The sequence below is a fragment of the Saccoglossus kowalevskii genome, chromosome 18, assembly GCF_978046115.1.
Source record: "Saccoglossus kowalevskii chromosome 18, keSacKowa6.1, whole genome shotgun sequence".
In the NCBI taxonomy this organism is placed as follows: domain Eukaryota; kingdom Metazoa; phylum Hemichordata; class Enteropneusta; family Harrimaniidae; genus Saccoglossus; species Saccoglossus kowalevskii.
In genome coordinates this window covers 5,806,529-5,819,431 of record NC_140658.1, presented here as the reverse complement: position 1 = coordinate 5,819,431, position 12,903 = coordinate 5,806,529, and the positions used below count along the sequence as shown (strand labels likewise).

General features: G+C 36.9%; 1 protein-coding gene across 1 annotated transcript; it reads right to left on the bottom strand.

The window, feature by feature from the left end:
- Positions 1 to 1,825: 1,825 nt before the first annotated feature.
- Positions 1,826 to 12,851, bottom strand: LOC100373221 (nuclear inhibitor of protein phosphatase 1-like). The gene is made up of 7 exons (XM_085492765.1): positions 12,796 to 12,851; positions 10,860 to 10,920; positions 5,784 to 5,937; positions 4,830 to 5,062; positions 4,530 to 4,689; positions 3,698 to 3,762; positions 1,826 to 2,514 (listed from the first exon to the last, which is right to left on the bottom strand). Exons 1-7 carry the CDS (start codon positions 12,822 to 12,824, stop codon positions 2,146 to 2,148), a joined length of 1,071 nt encoding a protein of 356 aa, XP_085348891.1. The 5' UTR covers positions 12,825 to 12,851; the 3' UTR covers positions 1,826 to 2,145.
- Positions 12,852 to 12,903: the final 52 nt, after the last annotated feature.

The window sequence follows — 12,903 nt, the reverse complement described above, 5'->3', positions numbered from 1 at the left end:
ATAGCTTTGTTTCCAAATTGAGTCTATTTTGTGAAAACCAAAGATTGAGAAGCCATCCACACTGATTTGCTGTAACATTGCAGGAGTCGGGGAATTTAATATGGATTATGATCATCTGTGTTCCCACAAAGTTGCCAGACTAGCTTGGTAGCAGAAATAGGTTTTGTGTCAGTGTTGTTTTATCAGTTGCAAGGGTAAACATCACACTTCGCTAGCCGAGCCATATTGTTTACATGGGTCCTGGGGACAATTATTAGACTGCCCTCTATCGTCATGGACAGGGAATTTACAACTCATCACACACCTTGATTTCATATACAAACCAAAGTTGTGTTTATGTTTAGCACATGCCAACTCGGTGCCCTCTACCCAAGAACTTCTATTATATAGTAGAGTGTGACATATTCAAATTGTTTACTCAATTTCCCATTAAGGTCATTATTACACCATGTCTCTGATTACTCATAACAGCCAGGCATTTGTATTGTACGTTCATAATTGACTCGGCGTATGTCATTCTATTCTATGCACCAACTTGGTTCAAGTGCAAAACAAGTCAAAATAGTTGATACAATTGTGAAATCTACTCTTACTGCTCGCACATGATTACATATAGAATCACGTACCGTAAAATCTGTATTAGAAGCAGCATCCCTAATAGAAGTCGCACTCATTCTTTTTTAACAATTAGAAATCAAAAATTCACCATCTGTCATGTGTAGATGCTCTAATAGAAGCTGCATCCCTGCTGTTGCATTGCACCATTTTATTAAAAACCATGGCATCTAATACAGAATTTACAGTACTAAATGAAATCGTATATACTTTCCCATGTTACCTCTTTTCTGTTCGATGACCAAAACTTTGGGCAATAATTGATTATTCAATCAGACATTACCCAGAAAGGACCTGGCATCTTCCAGTTGGTAGCAAATCAAGAAAAGACCCATACCTAATTTATAAATCAACTATTCAGTGAAAATAAACAATAAGACTTGCAGCTTTTAGTCGCAGTCTTTTATATTTATTTGGATGTAATTAGAAGTATACACACCAGATATCTATAACCTTGAGTAAAGTATATTTACAACCAAGGATAGAAAAGCGCGTCTATTGCATGTCTGCAGTGATACATACAAGTTATCAATACTGTCTTTGTTGTATGTCATTTACTGCAATGTCTCATCTCAACAACACTTTCACACGTTACATCGATGAGACTATTTAAAAGCACCAACCACTGTTGATGCAGAAATACCAAGCAATAAAAACATCCTTGGCTTGTGTGCATGACCAGAGTTCTTAAGGTCAAAATGAACACATACCCTTCCTGTCTTTGGTTGTAATATAGAAAACCTAAAACTAAAGGCATTTTATGTGAATAAGTACAATTTCCAGAAGACAAATCCAAACATTTTTTTCGATTTTAAGGAATTATGTACGATAGAGACTTGGTTTTAAAATATATATTTAGTTAGATGTGTCTTGTTCGCCAACTTTTAAAAATATATGTATACGAAATAAGTTTATTCTCCACATGCATTTTAGTTCATAACTTAAAAGAAATATTTGGATTTGTTTTATAAATGAAATCTAACTTGGAGATAGTGTTTCTTAATCAACTATAGCAGCAGGTAAAAATATCCTTCACCGGGATGGGTTTTCTATTTTTTTTTTATATAAAAAAAAATTTTTTTTTTTAAAGTGCAAATTTTGTTTTTAAGTCAGTACCGGTACTTGTATTGTATAATACGTATAATGCCAACACAGTTGGCACCACAAAGACAGACATGCAGACGACAAATGATACAACACAACAATGAAATACAAGAAAATTGAATGTTCATGTTTTACTATGCTGGTCTGTTCACAATAACCTGGAGACTATTCACAGTTTAAATACATCGTTTAGAAAAGTCATCTGAAAATACGTTACTACAAAAAACATTCTTTTGCTCATCTCAGAGTTCATCTCTCTCCATGTACATTTATATTGTTTCCAATGTACTGCCGTTTCCTGGTGTGAACTTGGATGTAGGAATAGGTGTTCAAAATGTCACATCACAAACTTTTCAGCACGCAAGGATGGTTTCCAACATTGGTGCACGCAACACCTCACTCAAACAAACACAATAGTATCCAGTACTACAATAATAGAGACTGTGTCGGTTTCTTTCCTGGCCACGCTTCTTTCGGGAAGAACTTTTTCCTTGGCTCCATGTCTTTTAGTCCCACAGTAACTGGGGCTGCCTGGGCCTGTGACGGTGACGTTGGCTCCACACTCGGTCCAACCTCTGGGGCCAAGTTTGGAACAAAATTAAAAGAGGCACCACCAGGTGTGGTGGGGTAAGGTCCTGTTGGTGGCGTGGTCGGCGAAGTGGGTGATATCTGCATCTGTTCATCACTAGATGCCGGGAGATCAGCATAGAGAGAGCGTGTGTAGGAAAAACTTTGTAACCTGCGTGTAATGTTCTCCGCCATGCTTGGGTTGGGCACACTCTCAGTTTTCTTTTTCTGTGAAGGATAACGGAAAATATAACAAACATGCAAATAACTGATTTATAGGGTTCCTAGAGCTTTATGTGCGATTTAGCTATCAGTGACATCTGTTTTGACTACTTTTACCAAACTTGACCGGCATTCTAGTTTTTACTCAGTTTCCCATGATGCAATTTGGCGGAGCTGATTATTGGTCTCATGCAATTATGAAAGTTGTCCCAACAAATAACTGAGTGTAGAAAATGAGAAATTCAAAACTTAAATGTGATTTTTGAAAACCTGGTAAAACCTGCATTTGAACTCAGTAAAAGGTTTGTTTAATTTCTTCATAAGACTCCAATATAGTGGCTCTCTATAGAATCAGATAGTGGTGCGCACAATATGACTTTAGTGACAAGAAGTTATAACAACCATTTATCTGGTTACCATTACTCAAACACCTTATCCATTATGAGTGAACTCTGATTTCATGATATTTTTTTTTATTTCTTTAATACCGCATGTTGCCACTTTTCAGTCCTCGAGAGACTGTTATTAGCTTTGACCAATCACAGCAACCCATGACTATAACAATACATCCTACACATCAATACTTGGCATAGCCGCATCACCCGTTTTCCCAGTCTGTGATATCAGAAGTATGGTTTTTATTAGTAAATTTTAAGTATTAATTTCTAACATAAGTTATTTTAAAATATTAAACAATTATTTCTACTCAAATTTATGATTTCACCAAAACTTAAACAAGTATCTCAGGCCTTTAAATAACCCATTATCTCAATTTCTATAAATGTGACTTTGTATGATAAATCACATGCTATCACACAAATAATAATATTATTTTACTGATCTCGGCTGAGATAGCTCCCCTATTAGCAATGCACATTTCAATTAAAGAACTGAAGATATCATTAGAAAATCAACGAATCTGAAAGAATTCCACCTGTAGTACCTATATGTATAATATCAAAGCAATCAGACTTGCGGTTGTCAACAAGAAGTTGAAAATACCACTTTTTCCCAAAAATATCCATCAAAATTAGAGAATTGAAGATATCATCATGAAATGAACAAATCTAAGCAATAAGAATTGTAGTTTTCAAGACGAAGTTAAACAAGTGAAAAGTTGACCCGGACAATCACTCATATGATAAGCTCCACTCCACAAATTTGACAGAGGAGCTAAAAAGTTGCCTACCTTGGTTGGTATTACAGAGACTGACACTAGATTGCGAAATCTACCAACAGAAGGGTCAACGTCCTCTGAAAATGAAAAATCAAGAAATACATTTTAGGGACTAGCAATAATTATAATGTACAATATCAACAGTAATCTTCATTCCTGTTACGGACTTCAACCAACAGGAACTAACACTGCTATATATTAATATAATCAGTTACATGAAGGATCACTACATTTTTATATCCATACAGTCAGGTTCTGTAAAATAATAACTTGTCTCCTTGTTGTGCCTGGCACATGTCAAATAATCTAGTTCCTGTTAGTGCCTTCTAGTTCCTGTTAGTGTCTTATTCCTGATTCTCAAATTGATAGCGTTTGAACACTATTCTGTCTAAGCAAGAAAAACAAACATGCAAATTATCTTTGGCTATAGTGTAATATTTTTATATTTTTTGCGGGTATTGTGGGAGTTAAAAAACTATGTCACTGTCATATTTATTCAGGGAAACACTCAAGTACCATCTCTATTTCAGTTCATTTTCTCTGAAAAATCAATTTTTTCAACTGGGAATTCTCCTAGCTGCCCTCGTTTTGACTCACCCACCCACTGCTATCAAAAAAAAAACAATTAAAATATGTCACTGACTTCTTCCAGAGTTGCATGTCTGCCGGTGTTCTTTGGATTTTCTATTTTTTTGTCCTACCCTTGCTGTTGCTGGGTAGAATTACATCGCGTCTGATGGTAATTCGGGAATCGAGAATTAGGAAATTCAACAATTCTAATTGCTTTCGATTGTATTGAAAGGTCTACGTATAATATTTTGTTAGTGTTACACATTTCCTTTACCTGGATTGATTACTTCTTCTCCATCTTGAAATGAAACATGAGAGTTTTTCCTTTTCCTTTTTAACGGTGGTCTTGTGATGTCAGTAGTGCCACCTGTGTCTTCTACATTACCCGCCACTCCAAGCCGCTTATTATGCGCTGTGTTGAACTCAGTTAGATTCTATATAAAGTATAAATTGAATGTAGTGAGGTGCACACTGTGATCTACATCGATCAACACACTCTGAGTTGCATGGAGGATAAGTTGCATGGGCACTGATGAAAAGATGGAAGTTAAAACAAGATCATAATATCACTCACATCTAATTCTGTCTCCTCTTCTGGTAACCCTAGCAACCCTCCATGAAGCTCATCCATTACAGAATTTTCTTTCTCCTCTTTGTCAGTCTTCATGGCAGACTTAGCGATAGTCTGGGGTTTCTCTCGAATTGCATAAGATCGTGTTGATGCTCCAAATCGCAGAGTACTATCTATGGGAACTTGTTGTGGTTTACTGCCTTCTAAACGTATAGTACCAAGGAAGGTGCCATGTGCTGTGAAATAAATAAATTTTCAGAAATCGCTGGAGTGATATTTTGAACTTTGCTGGTACAGTGACTTTTTTCTAAGCAACCCTGGCAGAAATGCAACTTTTCAAGGGTTGTTACTTCATTCGTGATAGGGCGATGTTTACACATTGTAAATGAATAAATAACAAAAACACACAGGTTTATTTATTGAACATGCAAGTGAATGCTCCTTTCACAATAACATATTGACAAATTTTACATTGCAGTGAGTAATATAGGGCTTAGCCAAAACAGCAGCAACCCATGTATGCGAGTTAACACCTTGAGTGGATTTGATGACACCTTTTCTAACTCTATAATTGCAGGAGCAATGAGTGTCAAATGCCGATGACATCAACATCATTCGAAAAAACACCAGCACCAATTGTCTCACACTGACTTTTCAACAGATAATTGAATACATGATGCAACAAATCATTAGTTAATTTCTTTCAAAACTAGAACTAGAAATTAGAATATATTGGAGCTACCCAATTACCCAATTTTCTGATTTAGGTGCAACTTAGCAAGGAGTCACTATATTGTTTCAAGATAATGTCACATTGATAGATAATTTTGCGACACAGTCATACAATGCAATATTTTCACAATAATTCCCGATTATCGTATTCACATTCTTTTTTTTATTTATTAATAACTTCTCTACCCCCTTAAAATGCATGTTTTTCTCAGAGATAGTACTTACTGCTGTTTAAGTCTATTATAAATGATCTGTTCAAGTGTTTATGATAAACCAGAGCCGCATGTACTCTGGAGCAAGATTGGTGATCAATACAGAAGTCACAGACATCAGGATTACGCCCAAATAGATAGCACTTCTTCTCATCAACCATCAGTTTCTGAAAGACAACAAGTCATTGTCAATGACACGTCCCCGTTCCGTTCATATTTGAGTGACATGTACATTCAAAGCAGATCATGACCGAAATGCACCTGCATATGTACAACACATTGTGCTAAATCTGAACAAAATCCATCCATGCATGACTGAGATCCGGTTCTGGAATTGTGAAAATACGTGATTTTGATGTATTTTCGGCCTTAAAATGGCCATCATTCCGCTATTGTTAAGCAGATCATGAAACAAATGCACATATCTATTTGTGACATGATGTACCATGTGTGTGTGAAGTTTGAACTTGATCAATCCAGACATGTCTTGGATACGGATCCAGAACTGAATTCTTTAACAAAATGGCCGCCAGTCGGCCATTTCGAACTTGATCCGAAAAAAAAAAGACGTGCTACAAGGTCCTATTATGTTTAATGTATGTACCAAATTTGAACAAAATCCATCCATGCATAACTGAGATACGGGTCCGGAATGGTGAAAATGTGCGATTTCAATGCATTTTCGGCCTTAAAGCGGCCCCCATTTGGCTATCGTTAATGAGATCATGAAACAAATGCACATACATATTTGTGACATGATATACCTTGTGTGTGTGAAGTTTGAACTTGATCAATCCAGACATGTTTCGGATACGGATCCAGAACTGAATTCTTTAAAACAAAATGGCCGCCAGTCGGCTATTTCGAACTTGATCCAAAAAAAAAAATGATGTGCATCAAGGTCCTATTATGTTTAATGTATGTACCAAATTTGAACAAAATCCATCCATGCATAACTGAGATCCGGGTCCGGAATGGTGAAAATGTGCGATTTCAATGCATTTTCGGCCTTAAAGCGGCCGCCATTTGGCTATCGTTAATGAGATCATGAAACAAATGCACATACATATTTGTGACATGATGTACCTTGTGTGTGTGAAGTTTGAACTCCATCAATCCAAGCATGTCTCAGATACGGATCCAGAACTGAATTCTTTAAAACAAAATGGCCGCCAGTCGGCCATTTCGAACCCGATCCAAAAAAAAAAATGACGTGCATCAAGGTCCTATTATGTTTAATGTATGTACCAAATTTGAACAAAATCCGTCCATGCATAACTGAGATCCGGGTCCGGAATGGTGAAAATGTGCGATTTTGATGCATTTTCGGCCTTAAAATGGCCGCTATTCGGCTATCGTTAATCGGATCATGAAAAAAATGCATGTGCATATGTCCCATATAATGTGTGATGTATGAGTGAAGTTTGAACTTAATCGGTCCATGCATGTTCGAGATACAGGTGATCACGGACGGACGGTCGCACGGACGGCCGGACGGACGGACGCACACAGGGCAAAACATAAGTCCTCGTTTTCGGACTGCGTCCGAACGGGGACTAACAAAGATAACTATCGTCAAATTTCTGCACATGTACTTACTAGTACTGTTCATAGCATGACCAAAGCAAGTAAACCTCTTTAATTTCAAGACAAATGCATTTAATAGCAGGATATCATCCTGTAACAACAGGCCAAAACAAAATAAGAAAGTAGAAGACCAATTTGAGCTTGTAGCTGGCTGCCGGCTCTTTACCAAACCCCTGAGTAAATGTAGTGAAAATAACGAGATTTTTTGGCAGTGGAAATTGAAAAGACATGGACAGGGTAACGCCTTACGATGACTCTCGTAATATTTGTTCTCATCAACACCATTAGTTGTTCAAATGACGAAAACTGAACGGTGTAAATTGAAATGATTTACTCAATATCTGGTAGGATTGAACCCCTCATACATGTACATTTCACTGCACTGATGCTCTCTTTATTTTTTCAGTCTTAATAAATGCGAAACTGTAAATTACTTTATTTTGGCATACCAGCATAAAATGACTAATTTGCGCAATGTTATTTTCGTGCAAAGCAGTTTGAAGAATACCAGAGTAAACATTTTCGTCTGTAATGATTTCTTTGTTCAATTTGGCCCGATGCTAGCACATGCTCGTACAATTGTTTATGTTACCGTATTACCCCGGGCACGCGCCCCTTCCTGGGCAAGCGCCCACCCCCTTGTTTTCACAAAAGTTACATGTTGGGGACATCCTCGGTTAAACGCCCAGGGTGATTTTTAGCCAAAAACGGGGTCAACAATAAAGTTTTATTTGTCAAAAACGAACGCGTTTGATTTATTTAAATAGTGTGTTTGTTAGTAGTTCTCTTTTTTGGAGTGTGTGGTGGCTCTGAAAAGGGCCGTTTTGTTTGTGTTTTTACGTAAAAACTCATTGGAACTTAACGATGTAAGATGAACCACGCAGCATGTGGCGCACACGTTCTGCTTTCTCTTCATTCACGATGAATCCAATATTGCAATATTGCAACGATCCATATTTTGGTGAGTGGTTTGAAGCACTTAGCTTTGGTTTCAAAACGTAGCATTTCGCTGACTGTGAATCCATACTTTCTTTCCATCCTTCATCACAGCTATGGCATTACGATCATGTGGATTATTTTTCTGTTGTTGAAGAAAAAAAATTTTGCCGACCTCAAGTCCATTTCGATAACCATAATGAGGCATGCCGACGATGGAAACTTGTTGCATCATCGTTATTTTTGTAATTTTGTCATGTGTGTGGGTGCGTGAATAAATCATGTTAATGAGGTCGACCAGAGTTCATTTTCAGTCTGTTTTTTATGTATCACCATTTGGATATGTTTATGTATTCACAATAGTTTGTGAACATTTCACATCAGTAATAAAAGGTTTATTTGTTTCATAAACCTGTCTGCTATTCTTCAGTAATTACGATGCGATGTATCAATACGTGCGTGAACAAAATTATGCTAATGAGGTCATCGCCATCTTGGATTACAAGCGGTAGTTTTTCCCGGCCGTTTCGACTTGCACTGATCACGGTTACTAAATTCGCTGACATAAAACAAGTTTTATTCTTGAAATTCGACCCTGTGTCTTAGTGTTCCCACAGTTCTTGACCGAGTGCTCACGTTTATTGAAACCTCGCATAAATCAAGAAATAAGTACGTGTACAAAGTGTACGAAAGCATTCCTTTATTTGACCTTATACGATCACAAAAACAACTTTTTTAAATCTTTTTTGGGGTGGTCCTTGAGTAAGCGCCCACCCCCAATTTTTCCCGATTTTGTATGTTCAGGCCCCTGGGCGCGTGCCCGGGGTAATACGGTAAATGAAACTGTGAAGGTTTGACTATTGTTTCTAAATGAAGTGATTGTAGCACAAGACTTCCTCGACGCGAGTTTTTTGCTAAGCAGATTGTTACTCATTAACAGGTAGAAGATGATGATCTCGTCAAATTGATTTTCGAAAAAACCAAGCTGTAAAGTCTGAAAGATTGTTGATAAGATCAAATGAGTTTTGTCCATTCAAGCGGGGATATTTCGTTCAAACTGTTAACACCATTCTGATCCTACGTTCAACAAACTTCATGTCTCTAGTTCGCTGGTTAAAGAAAGTTATCGGTAATTTTCCTTGAACTCCCGGTCTGTCTGATCCGAGTCTGCACTCAAGACGCCAATGATCAAATCAATCAACTTGTGACAAGTTCATCAACCCCTCAAAAGAGAAAACGAGGCTAGTACAGTTTCTACGATAATGAAATTCTGGCTAAAATAGTGAAGTCTTCAATTAAAATTGGCGTAATGAAGACATTGAGAGAATTAGCAAAGAACTGAACATAAACGAGAACGAAAGCACAGTTTGAAGCATTAAATCAAACTTCAGAGAGCTGCCAAAGATGCAGATCAACTAGGCCTAAAGGTCAGCGAGGTCAACCCTTATTGCTTAGTGCAAGGCATTGATACAGAAATGGATACGCAGCGCAAGGTTAAATGGTGGGGTGATCAACAACAGGATTGACATGGGTGCCGCTACTTGTATCGTAATAAAACGACAAATCACTGTCTCAATGACGGAAATTTGTTGCATCCACAAATTATTTATGGTGGAAAAATCGATCGATGCCATCCCAATGTGAACTTCCCAAATGGATGACTCGTAGATCACACAATGTCCCATTGGTGTACTGGAGAATCAATGCTGCAATATGTCAAGAAAATGATTGTATTCTATGTCGTGGACCAACGAGTGAAACTTGAGTTCCCACTAGACCACAAAACACTTGTTCGACATATTCAAAGCTCATCGCAAGAAAATGCTATGCAGTCTTTTAGCAGAAAATAATATCAAGGCGGTATTTATTCCAGCAGCTTGTACAGACAAATTACAGCTGTGTGACTTATCCATAAATAAAATTAAAAAAAAGTCTTGAAATCATGTTTCTACTCCTGGTATGCCGAGAAGGTCATGATACTCATGAAAAATATGAAAAGCACATGACGAACTTGCCAAACAGGCTGAAGTGATCAAAGATGGATTTCATAGCACATGTAATTGAGAAAGAAATGCAAGCAAGAAGAAGAATTGTTCATACATGTACATCTCGTACATTCAAACCAGCTCCTCCGATGCTCTCTGTATTTTTTTGAGTCTTAGTAAATGTGATAATTAAGAAAGAAATGCAAGAATGAGAAATCATTTACTATAAGTAATTTTTACTGATTTATCTTGAGATTTTTAGTAAATTTTGAAAAAATTCTGTTATTTTATTACCTTTACCAGGGATCTCGCCACGCTGGTCGGCCCGACCGGCACTCAAAAAGAGCGACCACCACGGAAACGCTTCTGACCAAGACTATTGTTCGATTGTTATTATAATTACTTACCAACCAGCACGACCGACTATTATTTGCACTGTGAACGAGCTCATTAATATTCATTGCTAATTAATATTCATATAGCTCATTAATATTCATGACTGACCGGCACTCGGCTTGGGCTTGCGAGATCCCTGCTTTACAAAGGACTGAGAGGGCAATATCATGTAAAGTTGTACTGACCTCAACCATTTTTGTGTCTTTCATAACATCCAGATGTAATCCAGGCGGTGGTTTTCCAGCCCTGAAAAAAAGATAACAATAATGAAATACCAGAAGACTATTTTCTGTTTATTGCAAAATCCAGCGTTATGTGTGAAATCAAAGGTAAAAACAGGACAAACTAAGGTCATAGCGTTGCAGTGATTTCATAGTATTTGGGGGAATTTACGTGCTTGATAATGGGTACATGCATGGGTATAGCTTAAGTTGCTTAATGCAATGCTCTCCTCTTCAAAGATTGGCATTTCAAGTAATAAATATAAATTTTAATTAAAATTGTTTCACAGCAGACGTTTGTTTCATGCTTTTTATGTTTAGGTTTATTTTTGCATAATTCACAGAAGTATTGATTAAATCATGAGTGTCTTCATCGTTTGCCTGTACTAATGACGAAACAAAGATATACACAGAAACATCCAAGGTTATTGCAAACCACAGGGTGCATCAGAATCTGACTACGTGCCCTGGCCAATGTACACATCTCATTGTAAACTGAGGATAGTCATAATTTTAACACACTGCCAGCAAATTTGAATTAAAGCCTGTCTGCTAATATTATATTTTTTAATTATTCATTTTAATTTTAGTGTGAAAATGTGGTTGGTTGTGTGAATGATAATTCTGAACAACGCAGCAAGTTGAAAACTCATAATTCTGAACAATGGGGGGGGGGGATTCGTAATTATGCAAGATTTTGTCACCATGATTGATGCCATGAGCTTGATGTAAAGAGCATTCCACATTGCATACATTAAAGTTTATTGTACTCAGTGTGCCCTCAAAGCCGATATAATGTGCCACTGGTACACACAAATTTGATGTGAAGCAATTAGGTGTTCTAATTTTGATTGACATACCATTTATGCAACAGATAGAACAATTTACATTTTATAAATCAGGGCCACAACATTAAGTCCCCTCCACATTCATTCCCCTCTGACTTCCCCAGTAGTCAACAAACTGACTCAACTTGATTTTGGGAGATTCCAATTTTTCTTGCAATTCCTACAAAATCAGTAGAGGGCACACAATGATTGTACTAGTATTTTATACACTTTGTTCCAACCAAAATGATTGTTTTGTTTTCCGTGGTGATTTGCTTGATATACTTACCCCAGGAATGGGAACATTAGTTACATGTACAGCATTAATTTTCCTAATCCTACCAACTATGGGCGAGTCTGGGGCATTAGAGAAGCGCTTTCTAAGATCAAATATTTTTTTTAAAAACCATTCTAAATAGAGCTATATCTAAACAGAACAGTTTTTTTAATCAATCATTATATTATAATGAATTTCATTTCCAATTACATCTAACTCAATTATTTGATACATTGTCCTGGGTGAGGGGGCATGAAGGAGGTTGTGTAAATTTTACTTAGTGTAAAATACTTTATTTTAGCTAGAATTAATTTTCGCTGAAAACGCCCTTTGGGAGTTTTGTATGGAATTGACGAGTTGAATATAAAATACAGGGAAAATAGTACACTCGCTGGATTTTATAGCGAAAATGAAGTATTTTACAGTAGTTGTAAAATACAGTACAAGTACATGTATCTACTATATAATTTTCATTCACTCGCACAATATAATGAGTATTTATTCTGAGATATTACGGAGTGCGAGTAACACCGAATGTTCGTTGTAATCAGTGAATATTATTGTATTTGCTAAAGCCATGGAGCTTGGACTACTTTCGTAAATTGACCCACTTCAATGCAATGGCGGAGCATGTCTGTGCTACAGTCGAGTGAGGATATATTTCCTGAATAATTTTACGTGAGCTCAACTTTCGATTTGACCATCAGCAAACAAGCATTTTTTCGGCATATCTTACTTGTCCACTAAACGACGATCATCAAAGAATTAGATAAAACAAATCTGATTATAGTCTTACCATGTCGGCACCTCGAACTTATTCGCCATCTTGGTTCATTGAGTGTGTTGTGGTCTAAAACATTAATACAGGGGTGGCCGAATGCTTTGAAACAAAAACCTAATTTCA